We start from the raw sequence: 19,016 nt of genomic DNA, 5'->3' as shown, positions 1-19,016 counted from the left end.
ATCCTGATTTGCTACTGCATATTTGAATACTAAACCAGAGATTTAAGTCCTGCAGCAGAGTGCCAAAATAGCTGGATCAAAACTGTTGATACTGGGTTACAAAAGTGCAGGCATTAATAACTTTTGTCCTTATTCTTTCAGCATCAGCCACGCCACCAACCTGGGGATTTCTAGCTCAAAATCAACACCTTGAAATTCAGTGCTTTGCCATATGCTACCCCAAGTGTCAGAAAACCTTTACTACCTGAAACCTCTTCAGACAACTAACCATAGTACTCCCAAGGTCTTTTCACAGGAATGGGAATGCTGCTGATACTGCCCTCATAATAAGGTTTATTTTCATCCTGCAGGGGGAACAGATGTTTGCTTTAACAGGCTTATCAGGCACCTTACACTGCCTATCACAAAATGGATAACGAAATACACAATACACACACCTTGGGATAGTTCTGAGGGGGTCTGAGATCACTGAAAACTAAAACTTCTGTATTTCCAGCTTTAAGTGAAAAATGGAGCTAGCTACCAGAGAGTATTAGAAAATAGCCTGAGGATTAAACTTTGCCAATAAAGAACTTGAAAATACAGAGGCTGTACATCCAGCTGACTCTCCCAGGAGAGATGCCAACAAAAAGCAACCCACATTAAAAGTACAAAGAAACCGAGCTCGACGTCTCAGAGGGAAGGACTTCGCAAACAGCGCTGTAATTTCAAAGCTTTCCCCACAAATCTCTTGCCAGCTCCAGTACAGACAGAAAAATCCATCAGCAGATAGGAAAACTCACCAGAGCTCCCCACCAGTGCAATCTGCTGAGCAAAGCAGCTTCCAGCATGTCACCAGGTGAGATGGCCCCAAAAGCAGCTCCTGGGCAGTATCTGGGGAAAACCAGCCTGGCATCACTGTGCTGACAAATGCACTAAATCTCTGTCTATGGCAACGGGTGATATCTCACTCCTGGGTGCCAAAAGTCCCTTTATTTACATATTCTTGATTTTCAACCCGGTGTATCTGCTGGAACTGCTGTTTTGAACACACACTGCAGCAATGTTTCTGCGGTGCTACAATCAACCTAAGTACTTCGTTATCATTACAACATAGTCACGAACTCCCTGCCAGGATTCCCTAAAAATCTAGGGACACAAGGGTCTAGTTTTCCTGACTCTGAGGCTTCCCAAGGCCATCAGAGCTGGGTTCACACCAAGCACTCTCCCTGAGCCAAGTGAGATGAGCACTTCAGCTTTGGGATAACATCAAATCCAGCCTGCACAATGGAATCACCTCCACAGTCCACAGCACCCCAGCAGCACAGCTGTATAACCTAGTTAACCCAGACCTAAAGAGACTTTTAAAAGTGTTTGCAGGAAAGTAAAGCAGCAGGGATCTGCTCACAGGACAAGCACACTGGGAATTGCATGCTGTTCCCATACAACACTGGCAAACTTTCTGCTTCCCTCCTTCTGATGAATGCAAGTGGTTGAACAAAGCTCTGGTTAATTTTGCAATTTAATAGGATTTTCTAGAAACTCAGTCATCAGTTCTGAGTGAAAAAAAAAAAGACTTTGCTGAGCTCCCTGCTCTTTCCTTTCTAGGCAGTACTCTGCAGGTAGAGCTGCACAAACAACTGCAAGGGGAGCAGCAGGGGCTGAGCAGCTGGGATGCATCAAAATGGGGTAGGCAGCAGGGTGAGGGAGGGGATTCTGTCCCTCCACTCTAGTGAGACCCCACCTGGAGTATCGCCTCCAGCTCCAAGGCCCCCCAAGAAAAAAACGACATGGATCTGTTGGAGTGAGGGTGACAAAGTTGATTGGAGCATCTCTGCTTTGGAGACAGGCTGAGAGAGTCAGGGCTGTTCAGCCTGGAGAAGAGAAAGACGCCAGGAGATCCTACTGCACCTTCCAGTGCCTGATGGGGCTCCAAGAAGGCTGGAGTGGGACTTACTACAAGGGCATGGAGTGATAGGACAAGGAGGAAGGCCTTCCAGCTGACAGAGGTTTAGATTGGATATTAGGAAGAAATTCTTGAGTGTGAGGGTGGTGAGGCACAGGCTGCCCAGAGAAGCTGTGGCTGCCTCATCCCCAGCAATGTTCAAGGCCAGGGTGGATGGGGCTTGGAGCAGCCTGGAATAGTGGAAGGTGTCCCTGCCCATGCAGGGGAATCAGGACCAGATGATCTTTAAGGTCCCTTCCAACCTAAACCATTCCATCATTCTAACCTCAGAAGAGATCAACTTTTACCTATATAAGACCCCCTGACTGTCTCCCTTGTAATTCCAACAACAGAGAAAGCATTACCTTTTGGAGGTGTTTGGGTTGAATATTTTATTAAGCTTATTTGTACTGCATCTCTCCCAGTTGTCTTGGTTTGTGGTAAAAAAGCACAAAGAGACTGACTAAAATCATTCTTCCTTACACTCATGATTTACATATCTATAAGAGGTGGACATACTAGGCAGATTTTCAACCAGGGAAAAGGTAGGAGATTAGAAAATTAATATAGATATAGGCCTAGCAATTTTTTTCCCAGTGTGCCCTGAGAGTCAGTCGCCTTGATAAAGTATTTTAATAGCAGGTTTTAGGGGTGAAGTTTTTAAGCAGACAAATTGTAGAAATAATAAAGCCCTAACACACACCACGGCTGACAAATTAGCTACTAAAGCAAGGCTTGGGATGGGAACTGTTTACTACCACATTACTGAATTCACTCTTCTGCACTGCTGTTTACAGACCTGGAACAACACACAGGCTCCCATTTAAATGCATGCCTGGAGACACAGTTTCCAAAAGCACATTTACAGCAGCATGACTTCCTCCTCTTGGGGACTGTAGAGCTGCCCAGAAACCCACCTGGAGGCTCTGCAACGCCTCTGGAGCTCAGTTCATGAGCCCTTTGTAGGCAGGTCTGCTCCAGGCTACAGATGGGTCCAGGTCTGTGTGTGAATGCCCACACCCAGCCCAGGGAGGGGGAGCAAGGGGGAATAAGGAACAACCACGTGGAGAGAAGATGCTCAGTCAGGTAACATGCCTGAGGATCTGAAATACCAGGAGGGAAAACCGCTGCTGCAGAAATGCCACCAATGCTGGGAAAAACAAAAGAAGCCCGAAGGACAGGCAAGGGCAGTAGTGTTGTTATTCATGGTATAATCACTATGGGCATGGAAGATAAGTTTTCCATAATTCTAGAGGATTTTAATGACAATTAAATAACCTGTCATTATTCTTAATACCATGCAGGTGAACTGTACTTTGCCTGCAGAAGCAGTGGTGGCCAAGGTCAGTAATAAAAGAGGTCAGTATGAGAAGCCAGGGTGAGTGTAAAACCCCACACTTTCCAAGACAAGCCCTGTGGCATTTCATACTTTGGTATGGCTACAGTGTCTAAAAACAATCATATTTACAGAATTACAGTAAATGTAACTGTTTGCTTCCAGGTATGTTCTTTGAAACTCAATATGTGCTGATAAGTTTAACAGAGAAACTTTCATCATAGCACAGCTAAATAAAAAAAGCTGTATTCTATCATTTACAAAGTGATATCTTACAAAGATATTTACCCCAGGTCCTGATGCAGCTCAGCTGTTAGAGTCAGCCCTCTGCAATACTGTATACTGCCATTATGGCCTTATTTCTCCACTGAAGAGCTCATACCCTCACTTGTAAAAAAAAAAAAAAAAAGTTGCTCTGGGCTCAGGTCTGACATAAAACCCTTAGCTGAGCAACATCAGTGATTTAAAAACAAACTTCAAAAACCCAGTCGCCATTCTTTTTTGGTGACAATTGCCAGGCAATTGGCTTTTTTGGCTTGGATTTTTCCTTCTTCACTCCGTTAACGCAAAAAATGTCTCTACAGCAAAGAAACGAATCACTGAAGTATTAAATAATCAAGAGGAGTTATGTTTAAGTAAGTACCTAGCTACATATGGCACTAATGAATTCCAATAGCTTTACCAAGTACAGAAGCACTGAATGGTTTTGTAATGCCCAGTAATTTTTATTGTAAAGAAGTCAATTTGTGTTCTGGTTTGGCAGAGGATGGGCAGCTCTACTGCTTTGTGTTGACTTTAGTGGTGCTCCATCTACTTGTCCTCCCACAAACTCATTCTCTGTAGACAGATCAAGGCGTCAATATTCAGTAATAAAAGGGACAGTCATGTTTGTTCACTATGTACATTGAAATCTCCAAGAAAAAGTGCATTTCTGTTGTTGTGCCAATCAAAGAAAGATATGGGAGAACAAACACTGATCCTTTCAGACCCTACAGCAGTGCCCAGGTCTGTGCTCACAAACCCTGGCAGACAGCCCACATGCACAAAGCTTCTGCTCTGCCTTAGCACCTACACGCATGGTGGGCTCACTGATGCAAAACATGTTGGATGTTTTTGCTCACAGTTGAATATGTCAATAAATCTTTTGAGATTAAACAGGCTCACTCTACATATAGAAGTAAGTTTTGTTTCTTACTGCCCTGGAAATGCCAACTGGGCTTAGAGCTGAGCTGGGTTTTCTCTCATTATCAACTGTAACATGAATTCTCCATCTCACCTGAACTCAAGGTAAACCAACAGTTACGTCTCTGCTCCTTTGCTGTTCCAGAGAGGGTTAACTGATGGTTCTGGCTGATGGGAGAACTTCCCCTGGCTCTGTGGCAGCAGAGCTGCTGCTCCTGAGCAGCAGCTGGAACCTCCCTGCACAAGCGGTGCTTGGCAGGCTGCTGTGAAACAGTGATTTTCTGCAGAAAGGGACTCAGGCAAGTTGAAAGCCAATGTCCTACACTGTACCTTGGAGCTTAAAATGCTGCCCACAAGTCCTGCCTGGGCCCATCTGCCTAGGTGACCAACACCCAGCCCAGCCACAGACTCCTCCTGGTCACTGCAACACAAGAGCAATCCAGCTCGGTGTAATTCGGTCCCTAAACCCTTCTAAGCAGTGGAGAAAGCTTGCTCCATGGGAGCCAAACTTCCTGGGGTGGGAAACCACCCGAGTGCCACCACGATGTTTCACAGCCTGCACAAGTGTGGTGGCTGAGCAAAGCCAGCACAGAGAACAGCACAGAGTGCTGCTGGCTTAGTGCCACACAGCTCAAAGCCCACAAGCTGATCCATTTCCATGGTACCCCCAAAAAAGATAAGAGTTACTTACAGTGCAAGTAGTACAGTGACCTACATGAACACAGCTCTTTTGTAAACAGCAGTCAAGAATGGCAAGAACAAGCAGCTAACAGGGAAACAGTGTCAGATTTTAATCACCTTTGGTTTTAAGCAAACTATTACAACGCTCCTGCACCTTTGCCCCATCTCCAACTCTTCCCACATGGAGCAGCTCAGTTGTGTCTCAAGAAAAATCTCCTCTGCAGAACAAGCCATAGTATCACATTACATTTGTCCTTGGTGTTCAAATGGAGCAGCAGGATTTTCAGAACAAGACAGCCCCAGTTTCTCAGGAGGCTGAGAAATTCCCAAAATGTGTTTTTAAAGAGTGAAGTAAAAATAAGAAATAATCTCATTAAATGCAGCCCAAAACTGGAAAGATTTACTAAAAGATGGGGAATCAGCTCTTCTTTGGTAAATCAGTGGATGCTACAGCACATGCCTCTGCCTGGCATCTATTTGGGGGTACATTTTTGTGATGTTAAAGGAGGCAGAGGACACCTGGAGAGCAGGACCAGCCTTTCGATCTACCCAGGGCAAGCACAGCACTCAGTGAAAACTGAAGATGCTGAGACATCTCAGCCCCCAACCTCACGCCCCAGGGCGAGTCCAGACCCTTCTGCTCTGACAAACCTGAAAAGAGGCAAAGCCCTTAATGGAAACCCAGGCCATGCAAACACCAGTTTCAAACGCGACCAAAAGTTTTTTGGAAGATCAGAAGGGGGTGGGAAGGGGGTGGTAATTGGAGTCATTTGGGGTTTGCTTGCAGGAGGAAAGGAACAGCTTGGTTTCAGCACAAAGAGTTTGTGTACAAGCCACAGCAAAGAGCCTGGGGACCTGCAGAGAGCTACTCACAGCTGTCGAGAGCTTCCCTTCGTTCTTCTGTGCGTGGACGACGGCGTCGCGCACCACGGAGAACAGGCTCAGCAGGACGTGCTCCATGTCATAGATGCCATGCATGCCTCTGGTCAGCCCCTCGAGAGCCTGGATGTACTCCTTCCAGAGGTGATGGATCTCCAGGACGCCCGCCAGGCATCCCTGCATCACCGCCCCGCAGTAGCCGGCACAGGGCTTGGCCAGGAGCAGCCCCTGGCAGTGGGAGCAGTACCACATCTTCAGCAGCGCCCGCCCGCAGTCCTTGCTGAATTTCAGGTGGTCAGTGGTGTTTATCACCTCGATCCCCAGGTTCAGTGCCTGCAGAAAGACTCGTGTGGCCTGCAGGGACTTGGACACCTGCGTCATCATCGTCTTCGGGTAGTTCCCAAAGACTTTGAGGTCCCTCCTAGCCGCCCGCAGACATTCGGTCATTTCCACAGATGGATCGGGGAAGCCAGGGCTAATCAAGTGAGAGTAAACCAAAGGGAACAAACTGTCAAAAAATTCATTTATCATGTCATTGACACTGATGTCAGAGCCCAATATGTACAGCGAGATATCGGTAAAAAGTTCTCCAACAAATTTAAGAGCCCTGGGCCCCATGCTCTGGTAGTAGGTCCTAAACATGCTGTTGGTGAAGTTTCTTGCATGCCGCACTACAATTTCGAAGGCTTCTGCAAAACAGAACAACAACAAAAAATGTTACTAAGAGATGGTGAGCCCAGAAACAGGGAGGATAATGTTCTACCACATCACTGCTGCCAGGGCTGGCCCCATCCTGCCTGCCTTGGGTCAAACACCTGCTGGCAGCCATGCCTGCTGCAAAACACCAGCATCAGCATTTCCAGGGGAAATGCATAAATTCTTTAAACAGAAGCTACATTTCAAAATGGCAAAAAACCCCTATGATCTAGTTAACATTTCAGCTTTTAAAGAAAATATTGATTCAAGAAAAGGGCTAGACTGCAATTTCTTTCTCTCCCCCCTTTCATATTGATTTGAAATTAACAGGAATTCTATCTCCAGACTTAATTTAAGGCAGAGATAAATGTTTGACAAACTGTACAGTGTTTAAAATTAGGAAACAGTAAATGCTGACATTCCATTATGAAAAGGAAAATATTTATAGGAGTTTAATCACAGACAATATTCTGACTCTAACCCCAACATGTACCCTGCACCAAAGCCACTGGAAAAGCCCCCGGAGTGCTGCAGTTTTCCAAATGCACCAGGCTCACTTCAGCTGCAGATCCAATGTTTCATCTGCCCTGGATGGGAGCTGCTCCATTGTCCAAAGCGATGCTGAGAGCCAGTGGTGCCATGTCCAGCTGTGGGTGCCCAGCCAGGAACACTCTGGTACACATCAGGCTGTCCCACACTGTCCCATGAAATTCAAGTTTTAGACAGAGACTGTCATTTTGCTTGGAAAAACCACAACGCATTTTCCCACCTCTACCTTCAAAAACTTTAGGACTTTCAGCCCACATCTCCTCCACAAGGTGAGCAGGGAAGCCCCCAGAGTCATTCCTTTAATTATAGCCCTCCTCATCAGGAGGCTTCCCAAATATCCATACCCCACTATATAAGGACAACATACCTACACACACACACACACACACACTCCAGTTGGCATCTTAAAGCATTAGAAGGGGAGGCCATCAGTGCAAACAAAAGTCTTTTTCTTTGGCCAGCTTGCTCTACCAGCCTGTGTCCCACCCTCCAGGGTACTATTCACAAAATGCTAAAATTAATGAACAGCCTTTCAGTTCACAGGTCACTGACACCCCACGATGTAACTGCTCTCAACTCTGTCACTCTGGAAACACACATCCTGGCTCAATTTGCATGAAAATTATTTGTGTTCAATAATTAAAGGGAATGTTTAATTTTTAAAGCCATAAGAGTTATCGCCCCCATTTGTTAAGGCTGAACGCAGCTGAGCACGGCCTGACACATCTCCACAGGGGTTCAGTATCAACACAGTCAAGCAATGCTGGGCTTTGCTGCTCGCATAACCTCCTGCTTACTCAAGAGCTTTCAAGACCATCACATCTCCAGGACTTTCAGCTCTTTCTTCCTGGGTGCACCCTATTTAGGGATGCCTGGAAGGACAGGGTGCTGTTGCTGCACCCCACCCCAGCATGCTTACTCTAGCTGTGGTGAAAGCAGTGATCAGAGCAGAAACTACTGATATACCTCTGCAAACAGTGTCTCCATCCCATCTGGTGCCTGCACACCTCCCAGGCATGCTGCTGAAGCATTTTGTCCACAGCTCCAGACACTCACACCAGGACTGCCTCAGCAAGAAAGGAACACCCATCTGTGTTCCCAGGGGACAGCAATCCTTCCTTCCTCACAGCACAGACTCATGCAGTAGTGCAGGGACATAGGGCCCCTCTCTCCCTGCTATGACAGCCAGCACCCTGCTCCTCACCCCCAGACAGAGGATGGCAAAGCTCTCCAGGCAAGACTGCAGCAAGTGTGACACAGACTGGGCAATGCAAGCAGAGCAGTTGCACTATTACGCTGTATGAAATGCTGGTTGTACTATTAAAAGTTTTAAAACAAACAAAAAAAAAGGCTCTTTAAAGAGGACACATGGATTACAAAACCTTTTCCCCCCACTCTTTATTCTCAAGAGCACCAGAATAACTTTTGCCTCAAAAAGCAAAAAGAACATTTTGGACGAGTGGTTTTTTTTGACAGCAGTGGAGACGGTGCCAGGATTTTCATGCTGTGCCTCACCATTCACCTTTACCCTCTTGTCTGTTAGTTCCCTTCAGAAAAAGTCATCACTTTTCCGTTTTCTCGCTCCTCTGTGCTTTGCCAGTTATCATCAGAGCCAAAAGACTCTTCACTGATTAGAAAAATATTCCAAGCTCCTATGCAAACCTCCTACGGCGAGAAGGGCTTCAGAAAGGAATGGAGAACAGTGGTGTATCAGAAGAGCATGCACACACAGTCCCACTGCTTTAAAGGTCATGACATGCACATAATTTTTATCGTAATAACTGGCTGAGAGTGTCTATTTTATGTGCCTTGGAGCTTTTGCATATATCCATTAGAAAGCACAACAGGGACTATAAAAGCATATGGAGACTCCTGCTGCCCTATTAATAGATGCAAGAAATAATAAAACTTTGTAAAAAAGAAGTCTTACACATCCAAAATCTCTCCCACCCAACTCCCACAGTAGCTGCTTATTCTGAAATATTCCTCGGAAAGCGCTGGCTGCAGGAATTCTAAATCCCCAGCTGCCAGCAGCTGCAGTGACCCTCAGCCAGGCTCCGAGTGCTTCAAAGAGGAGGAAACTTTGCAGGTCAGACCCCTGTGCTCCCATGAGGGAACCTCACAGGGACACAGGGGGACAGTACATTATAGACGTGGCACAGGCGTCTGATCCCCCCTAAAATCCCACAGCCTGGATTTGCTGCTGGTAAAATCTGCCCCTCTCATAACACGGCATTATGGAAACTCATTGCTGAAGGATAATTCAATCTTTTCTATTTTTTTTTTCAAGGATATTTTCAAAAGCTGACATTTTAGGCAGCTGTTTTGCAGGTCTGGCTGAAGCAGTGTGAATACAAAGCAAAGCATCAGACTTGCCCCCAACTTCAGCAGGCAAAAGTACTGCACAGCTGAGCAGGGCTCACATTTTACAATCTCCACCACTGTAGAGTACACACACAGATGCACACATAGCAGAGTATAAGACATGTTCCTTTAAACCCATTAGCAACAAAAGAAAGGCTCAGAATAATTTCCATTCTTTAGTGGATGCACGGAGAAACACAGGGACAAAGGCTGAGGAAAAGGCAGATGTATTTAACACCTTCTTGGCCTCAGTCTTCAGTAAAACCAGTTTTTCCCCAGGTACCCAGCACCCTGAGCTGGAAGACAGGGATGGGAAGTAGAACAAAGTCTCCATAATCCAGGAGAAAATGCTCAGGGCTCTGCTACACCACTTAGATACACACAAACAGGGCTGGATGGGATCCACCCAAGGGTACTGAGGGAGCAGGCAGAGGAACTCACGAGGCCACTGTCCACCATTTACCAGCAGTCCTGGTTACCCGGGGAGGTCCCAAGTGACTGGAGGCTGGCAAATGAGACAGGACTTGGGAGGGTGAGATCATCTTGAGTGCCACCACGCGGCAGGTACAAGACAGCCAGAGCATCAGGCCCAGCCCACATGGGGTCATGGTCCTGCTTGACCAATCTCATCTCCTTCTATGATAAGGTGAGTAGCTTGGTGGATCAAAGAAAGGCTGGGGATGTTGTCTACCAGGACTTTGGGAAAGACTTTGGCAGTTTCCCACAGTATTTCTCTTGGAGAAACTGCTTGTGGCTTAGACACCTGTCTAGGAAAGAGAAACCAAGGGAGCACTTGCAGTATGGGAGCCAGAGCATCATCACCAGCCCAGCACTGGTGCCCTGGTACTGTACATCTGTTGACTGCCTCAGTCAAGGGCAGTTTATCAGGACTCCCAAAGGATGAACGAAACAGCTGAACCTACTCTAGACCACAGATATCAGTCACTAGCTGAAAAGCACAGGCTATTACTTATTTTTCAGGCTGGACTCTTGCTGAAGTACCTGGAGAGGAATTGCTGCCTGATTCCAGCAGCCAGAAGGGAAGGACTTAGCTCCTTTCAAAGTGCAAAAATTCCCCAGAACACAACCCAGGGAAAGCTGCGTGGCCACTGCAAACTGGCAATTAGAGAAAATAAATTGTAAAAGAGCACAACAGTGCCCTGAGTGGGGATTACCGTCAGGACAAGGAAATCGCTATGTTCTCAGCCCAGATAATAAGAGTCTGCTGCTTAGTAAAAATGCCAGCTTTCCTGAGACTCTTAAGCTGCAGCAAACTTCAAAGGGGTCGGCGGCGGGGCCGGAGGAGCTCTGGATTAACCTACTGGCTGCCCCAGGCTGCAGGAGGCTCCTGCCCAGTCTGCCACTTTCAGGTTTATTTAAGAGATTATGTGATGCAGTTGCCTGAGCCACAAGGAGCTGGTACAAGTGACCCCAGCAAGCCATTCCCATCCAGCATCCCACTGGAGAGGGGAGAGCCAAAACCCGATGGCAGCTGCAGAGCTGGGGCAGCTACAGCGATGCACCTCCAATTCCAAGCTCAGCAAGCGCTGCTTCACAAGCAGCTGAAGGTGTTTAGGAAGGTGAAACAAGGTCTGTCCTCCTTCTGCCTCCCATGCCAGCTCACTAAAGACCAGCACCACAGGAGTCACCTCCACACACCACTGTGACCACTGGGAGATGGGACAGCGGGGCCCACCGTGGCAGTCAGGCACCAGGACGTGCCACAGGCTTCATGCTGCCCCTCCACTAATGTCCTGCTCTGGTTTTGCTGTAAAGACAAGCTTCCAGCAGGGACAGCTGCCCTTCTCTGGGTGTCACACAGCACAACAATCAAGTCCTCTTTGGCAAAGGCTCAGCGAAGGTGAAGGGGCTGCACAGCAAAACCTGCTGCACCAGCAGCTCATCATCCATGGGCAGCTGGGAAAGGAACAAAGGCGCAGGTGCAGGACTGTGTGACCCATGCACCCCATAGCACATGAATACCAAGGCATCAGAACTGCACCTACAACACGGATTTTCTTGTTTCTTGACATCTGGACACAAATCCTGCAACCATAACTCTCTCTGAGCAGGGAAGCTCCCACCATGGCTACTCCCACTTACTCTCCGGAGCTGAGCTCACAACTCCGATTTGCACTTCTGCAAAGGACTTAAAAACTTGTCTCCCCACACATATCTTGACCACCAAGATATCTCTTCACAGTGGAAGAACTACAACCTTTGTTATTACACTACCAAGAGCCAGTAAAAGCAAGGCTCAGGGTTTTTTGAGGGGAGAAAACCTGGCAAGTAATTCTAGACAAGGTCATGGTGTCACCATCATTTCCCTACACCCTTGGGAAAATCCAGGGCCATCTCTTCCAGGAGTTTGTGGCAAAGTGGTGAATCCTCATGCACTATTCCAAACTGTAAAATGAACAGAAAACTGATTTCCATGCAGCAGAAACTTCCCTTGAGGTCAACACAGATCACTGGCAGTCAGCTGAATTTCCCTCCGCAGATGATGAGGATGCATTTTGTGACTTCCTGCACCTTCCCCAGGATGCTGCTGCTTGGAGCACTACACTGCAAATGTGGCACATGGTGATTCCTTGTCCTGCACATGGGACCATTTTCAAATCTTACCAGCTCCACAAAGTGCACTTTGCATGCCTTTTAGGTATGACTGTCTCCTCCTCCCACAATGAACCTCATCTGCGATGCAAACGCTCCAGGGCAGCAAGTGACCCAGCTCCTGGAGCTCAGTGCATTTGCTGAAGTTCCTCTTTTAGGCTTCAGTGGCTCTCCTCATGAGCCTGGGTTTGCTCCCCAGGCCTGTCCCTGGAGGGTCCCTGCTCACAGGGCCTGACACCAAATTCTCTGCACAAGGCACAGCAATAACTGCAGGGGTCAGAGAGCCTCGGGTCTGGCCAGGCTTCACCTGCCTTGGCTCCACCTGATCTCTGGCACTTCCATGCTGATGGCAAAACTTCTCCCTTCACTTCTCAGGACACAAATAGCAAATCATCAGGAGAGAGCTCGGCACTGGAATCTCTCAGCCCACAGGAATCATTTTCACCCTGAGACAAAAGCATGGGTGTCCAGGCAGGGCATTGGAAAATGAATCAGTTCATTAATCTGTTCCCAATGCAATCACTGCATTTCCTGCAGGCCCAAGGTTCTCAAACCTTTAAAAATCCCTTACATCTAAAAGCCAAAACTGCTCAGCCCCTCAAAAACACTACCAACCTTCATGGACTGGAATTAAAATGTTCATCAAGGAAATGCTAGAAGTTTGGGTGTTTGTAAGCTCAACCAAGTATTTTCTGACCTGGCTCTTGCTGTGCCACTGCTCAGGAGTGGCAAAAGAAGCCAGAGGAATCCTCATGTGAGTGAGCTCTAAAAAGAGGAAATGATTCTCTAATATCTCCAATGAATCAGACAACTTCAGCCCCATCACAACAGCCTGTGTTCCCCAAACACAACAGAGCTCACCAAGAGAGGAACAACTGTTTGCAGTAACGGCCTGGCAGCCACAGGCACTACTGGTGAGATGAACCCCAAGTCATTTTTCAAACAGCAGGTAATATTTATTTACCAACTTGGAAAAGGTTTGCAATATACTGAGTGGAAAGGAAACAAAATCTAAGAGAATTTCCCCTGGCAGCAATAAGAGCAGCCTCCAGATTTGTTCCATTATGATTTACACTACACTGCAAGTTTTTAACAACATTATCTGGAGACAAAAGCTCTTCTAAGCAGTATAATTACTTTTGTCTATGGCATTACAAAACCCATCAGATGGTGCCACTGCTGCTCTTACAGGGTTTGTTTCACTGAGCACATTTGGGTATAAAGTTTAGGAAATGCTTTTTTTCCAACTATGACCCAGCCTTTTGGGTTATTTTTACAATATTGTCACCATAAAAATTATGGTCTCAAGCTCCCAAGCTTATGAGATTAGCTTCAAAGCATTAGTAATAAAAAGTAGAACAATTCCATTATTCTGTCATCTGAATTTTAAGCCATCAAGGTTTACACTTTCTAACTTTGCTCCATCACCACCAGTCCAAGAGAGCAAAGGTCCAGTCTTTAAATGAGACAGGGCTTTTTCCAGCTCCATGCCCACTGCCTACACTACCACAGGAGCCAAGCTACAAGTTTCCAAGCCAGTGTTGCTCACCAGCCAATGCTAAATCCTTATGCCTTTGTCAGAAAAGCATCTTCTCCTAATTATCTGTTTCTATCAGAACACCAAGCTCCAAAGCCATTTATTTTTAATTGTTCAGCTTATATAGTGCCTTGGCAGTTTGAAATACACTCCCTGAAGTTTCTAATAAAAATACTGTACGATCCATCTCATTATACCCTCTCAAACTGCCCTGAAAACACACTCCTGTTCCAGTCCAGGTAACAGTCCAACTGTTACACAATTAGTCACACTGCGCTTCCCCCATTTAATATTTATATCCTGCACACAAAAACTTTGTTAATGCAAACTGCAGAGTTCACAACACAAGCTACTATCAGCTCAGAAGCAAGGAAACAAGAAATGCTGGTGCCCACAGCACCCCATTTCCAGCCAGCCCCTCACCTGGACCAGACCCTGCCTGGAGGGAGCTCAGTGCAGTGCTCTGTACCCCACACTGGCACCCACAAGCCATGACAGCAAAAGGCAGGGTCAGGGGTGCTGGAATGGAACACAGACAAGCAATATTTTTTTGAGGGGCACCAGGATGCCTTGAGAGATCCCTACAGACCCTTGGGAGTACCCAAGTCAACACAGGGAACCTACATTCCAAGTGAAAGTTAAAAAAAACCCAAAAATCTCACAGCAAACACCTCAAAAGAATGACTGCAGTAAAATCTTTTCTGTGGGATCATGTTTGTTGGCATTTTTCATTAAATATTGGTTGCACATCCATTGTGCAATTTGTTTTCCTGAGCATCAAGAAAGATAATGCTTTATGCCATGACAGATGTGTGAATGCTTAACAGATTCCTGAAAATTTAATACAAATTTAAAAATGCAAACAGTCGAGGCTGGTGCAAGCAGTGGGTGAACATGATTCTTTATCAAAATCAGAGGGCAAGAGGAATAAGGGCCTGGAGAAGCAGGCTCAAATCAAGCCCTGGGAGCACAAGCTGGAAAATTTGAGAGAGAAGATGCAAGAGGCTTCTGCAGCTGAAAGGTCGCTGTGGTGGAGGTAAAGGTTGTGCTGTCAGATGAGAGAAAGATAAACTTCTCTCCATGCCCCCCATGCCTCCATCCTGATGCTGAAACCCACATAAGGTTCAGCGTTCAAGTTCACCTTCACTGTTTTTTTAATCCCAAATACTTATTTTCTTTGACCCTAGTCTCTCTTCCTCTCCAATTTGCTGCAGAGACTACAGACTCCATCTACAACACTTATTTCAAGGCAGGTGCTCAGCCAGGGAGCACAGCCTAGTGCAGCAGGAATAGCTACAAAAACCTCGGGAAAAAGACCTCTCTGGCCTGGGTAACTGAGCAGGTATCACAGACCCAAGCTTTTTACCACTGCAAAAGCACATCTAGGATTGTTTTGGTTTTATTTTTAAACACAAAGCGCATTCCCCCCTCTCCCCCCCAAACCAAAATAAAAACACACAAAACCAAACAAAACCAAAACAAACAAAACAGCAACAACAAAACCAATAAAACCCCATCACTTGGTCACCCACACAGCCGTATTTTACTAATTGGAGACTGCAACATCCACCTAATGGGCTTATCAAGATATCAAAAAAGCAGCATACCTCTTCAAAGATGAATGACAAGCCACACATATCAAACAGAGGACAACTTATTCATGCACTCTCACCCAAATTTACAAGCCAAGCATTTCTAAAGACCAGGACACCAGTTTGCATAGTTCTTCTACTTATTTTAAACTAAAAGTTATAAGCAACTTCCGAAAAAAAACCTGCAAGCCTAGCAAATTCCTTTATTCGTCAGAATAAATGAAGATAAAGCAAGCCACCAGCTCAAACTGAGCTTGGATTCAAAAAGTCAAAAAAAAAATTCTTTGGAAGTGCATTGGTCTCAGTAACTTTAGAGCAAGGCAGATCTGAGGAGGGCTTTCCAGGCTCCCTTTCATTCCAGAGGGCTTTTATCAGCCTGTTAAGTCTCCAACAATGGAGAGCAGACTATTTATTTAAGCAGCAAATTCCTTCCCTAATAATCTCTCCTGGCCAAATTCTCTTTAAAGTTATCTCAACTGTCTGACGAAAAGCAAATGGCAGAAGATCAGTTCTTGATCCCTACAGTAACACGTAGGACTTGCACTTATATCAGGGCACCTGTTGACCATTCTTTAGTCACTCCAGCCCCTTTGTTTCTGTTATCAGTTTCCTACCTGTGCTGGCAGAACTTGGGAAAGCCATTTGCTCAGTAACATACAGCAACCAACATCGGAAGAACGTCCAGGTTCTCAGAAGCAATTCAGTGATTTCCAAGCTTTTGTCTCAAGACACCTCAGAGAAAGACAGAGGTTTCCAGCGTAAGACTGTGGATCACCTCAGGAGCACAGGTAGAACCAGCCACTCCAGTGCTCCCTGGCAGCACCTGACCCACTGAGCAGATGCAGAATATTTTGGCAGCATTTTGCCCGAGAGGGAGCAGGGAACACAACCCCCCTCCTGTCTGAAACACCACAGGGGCTGACACAGGACAGCACAGCCACAGCAGCACCCCTGGAACGGGACTCAGGGCATGCCAGGCACACAAACCCCAGCCACCATTTCAATCCTTAAAAAAAACAAAAAAAAAGAAAGACCTAATGATGGCTCCAGTTTCAAGCCTTAGCACTGTCCAAACATTAGACTCACTTCTCCTCCTTCCTCTGTGGTACCTTGAGTGGAGCCCCCCAAAACACCAGTGGTTTTGCTGGGGGGAGGTTGTTTTGATGAAAACGGTTTTGTTTGAGGAGAAGGATGGTTTGATGGGTTTTTTGGGTTGGGTTTTTTGTGAGTTGTCTTTCTTTGAGTGGGGCTTGTTTGCTTAGCTTTTTCAGGAGGTTGTTGGTTTGGGGTTTTTTTTGTGGGTTCTCTTTGATTGGTTTTGACTGTGTTTTCTAAGTTGGTGCATGGGCAGGTCCCAGCCCAGGGAGGAAGCAGGAGGTGGGACATCACGTCCTGGTGGCACCAGCTGAGCCCATGGCTGGTCCAGACCCAGCATTCCCCATGGCTCCTGCATCCTGCTAGTCCTGGCTCAAAGCCCTGGTTTGATTAACACTCATTTTACAAGGAAGATGTTTTATCATCTCCTTATTCCCCCCTGTGAGAGCAAGGCAACCATTGTAACAGGAGCACGAGATGATAATTTGGCTCTCAAGAGCAAGACTCACAACCACAGCTGCCAGGAATCGATCGGAGGCTCCACTGCCTGCTCCAGAGAGGCTTTCCTTCAAGAACATGAATAATCCTCTGCAAAGTAATGGCACTATTCATCTCTGGAAAGTTCCTCACAGGCTTAAATCCCTTGCCCCACGGGGCCCACGTGTTCAGCTGTGTTCCCAGTAAATTAAAATTCAGCTTGTTCTTATTCTGAGGAGGAACATGGAGAGTATCGATCAATAAATTTACCAAAAGTTTTATGGCAGCTGCTTTTCTCACTAATAGAGCAACCACTGCTCAGACACGGTTTAACGCATAATCTCCAGATCAATACAACTTCTGATTTATAAATAATGATAACAAAAAGAGCAAGGACAAATATGCCAGCTTTTCCAAGGGGTACTTTCATCGTAGTCCTCTCAAAATAAAAATCATGTATTTCAAAGGCTGTATGTGGAAACCAACACAGAATATATTAACTCCAAAGCTGAAGGTTCATCTTTATCGTTACACTGTTCTGACTTGTCTGTTCTGCAACTCTTGGCACATGTGACCCTCATGTTGGCATTTGTTAAGTATTAGCTGCTCATTATTCCAAAATCCCCTTTTTCCCAAGGAGAAGTTACCACACTGAGAGACTAAACACTGTCTGAACACATCCACACAAGGTCTATGTCCATACTTCAAATGTTATGTCTATTACAGAGTCTTTCCTAGGTATGATAAACACAGGTCAGAAAAGACTGTAAATCCTGACAATTTTTTCAATTACTGTGTGTGGTAAAATGATGCCACCACAAATAGGTTGCAAGAGATATGCTGGAAGATCTATTAACTCACTGTAAATCTATTTAAGTTGGGAATTCATGCCTTGCAGAATTTTACCATTAGTCCTGAGAATTAGTTTATTGCTGGACAGGGAGGGCAGAGCCCATGAGGGTCATTTCAAAGACATACTGCACCATGGCCTGTCTAAAACGGCCCCTCTGCAGGTGTTTAATGTGTTAGTGAGCCTTTGAGTAACTGCTTGAACACTTCCCTCTACAGACATCCTCCACTGAATAAGAAAAGGCTTATTCCTCTTTCTAAACCTTCACATTGCTTCCCCTCCCATCCATAATCTCCTCTTCCACTGGAAGCACTGACACATTTGAGAGGTTATAACAATTTAGGTACAATTATTCAGTTGCTTTGGGAATCAACACCTGGGGTTTTTTATATTGATGGAGAAAAACCAAGGGGGAAAAGAGCTCAGGTCCAAATACAGAGAATTCTGATGCAAAGACAACTGCCTTCCCCTACCCCAAACCTACCATTGTTCCTGCCAGAAGAACACTTCCCTTTGAAAAGCCAGTTTTCTTTCACTTCTTGTCAAGAACCAAAAATTTCATTTCCTGTGATGTTTACACTTAACTGACTGGCTCAAGCATGTCAGAGATGGATCCTTTTTGATAACAAAAGGGTGGGAGTTTTAACAGCTTCTAGAAATGAAAAAGCAGAGCAAACCCATTTTCCACTCTCTGAATGGATCATTTGATGCTTGTGGGAAGTGGTGGAGTCATCATCCCTGAAGTGTTCAAAAGATGCACGGACATGACACCTGGGAACACGGTTTAGTGATGAACATGGAGGTGTTCATTGTTGAACTCAATGATCCTGGAAGTCTCTTCAGACCTTAATGATTCTGTGATCTGAGTTCAAACCTCCCTTGCCCAAGACAAGCTCCAGCATGGTGCTGAGCTCCAGCACCATGCAGCACCACGGCACAGAAAAGATCCTTGGGAAGAGAGGAGGAGAGACCTGTATGCTCGTGTCTGGCACCAGGGAAAGAATTTAGCTCTCAACATGGGCAAAGAGGGGTGAACATCCTCTCTGCAGACAGTATTCTGTATTTATATCAAAATCCATTTTCCTGTTTGAAATAAATAGCATTCTACAAACATTCTTGCTTTTCTCCAAGGTTTTCAGCTTTTCACCAAAGACCTTGGAAGGTCCCTTAGAGCAGCCTTACCCTGAGCCAGGACAAAAAGAGCAAAGCACCAGGGCAGTTTGGCCACAGTTGATGGGCAG

General features: G+C 45.9%; 1 protein-coding gene across 4 annotated transcripts in view; it reads right to left on the bottom strand.

The window, feature by feature from the left end:
- The window catches only part of GPC3 (glypican 3), a 141,567-nt gene that overhangs the window by 70,340 nt on the left and 52,211 nt on the right, over positions 1-19,016 (bottom strand). For all 4 annotated transcript variants that reach the window (XM_068204717.1, XM_068204719.1, XM_068204718.1 and 1 more), the window contains exon 3: positions 5,997-6,691. In XM_068204717.1, the coding sequence (XP_068060818.1) occupies positions 5,997-6,691 (695 nt within the window). The remainder of the gene's footprint in view (positions 1-5,996; positions 6,692-19,016) is intronic.

This window comes from Anomalospiza imberbis, chromosome 14, assembly GCF_031753505.1.
Source record: "Anomalospiza imberbis isolate Cuckoo-Finch-1a 21T00152 chromosome 14, ASM3175350v1, whole genome shotgun sequence".
NCBI lineage: Eukaryota > Metazoa > Chordata > Aves > Passeriformes > Viduidae > Anomalospiza > Anomalospiza imberbis.
The sequence above is the reverse complement of the archived record's forward strand: the minus strand, read 5'-3'. Positions and strand labels throughout refer to the sequence as shown.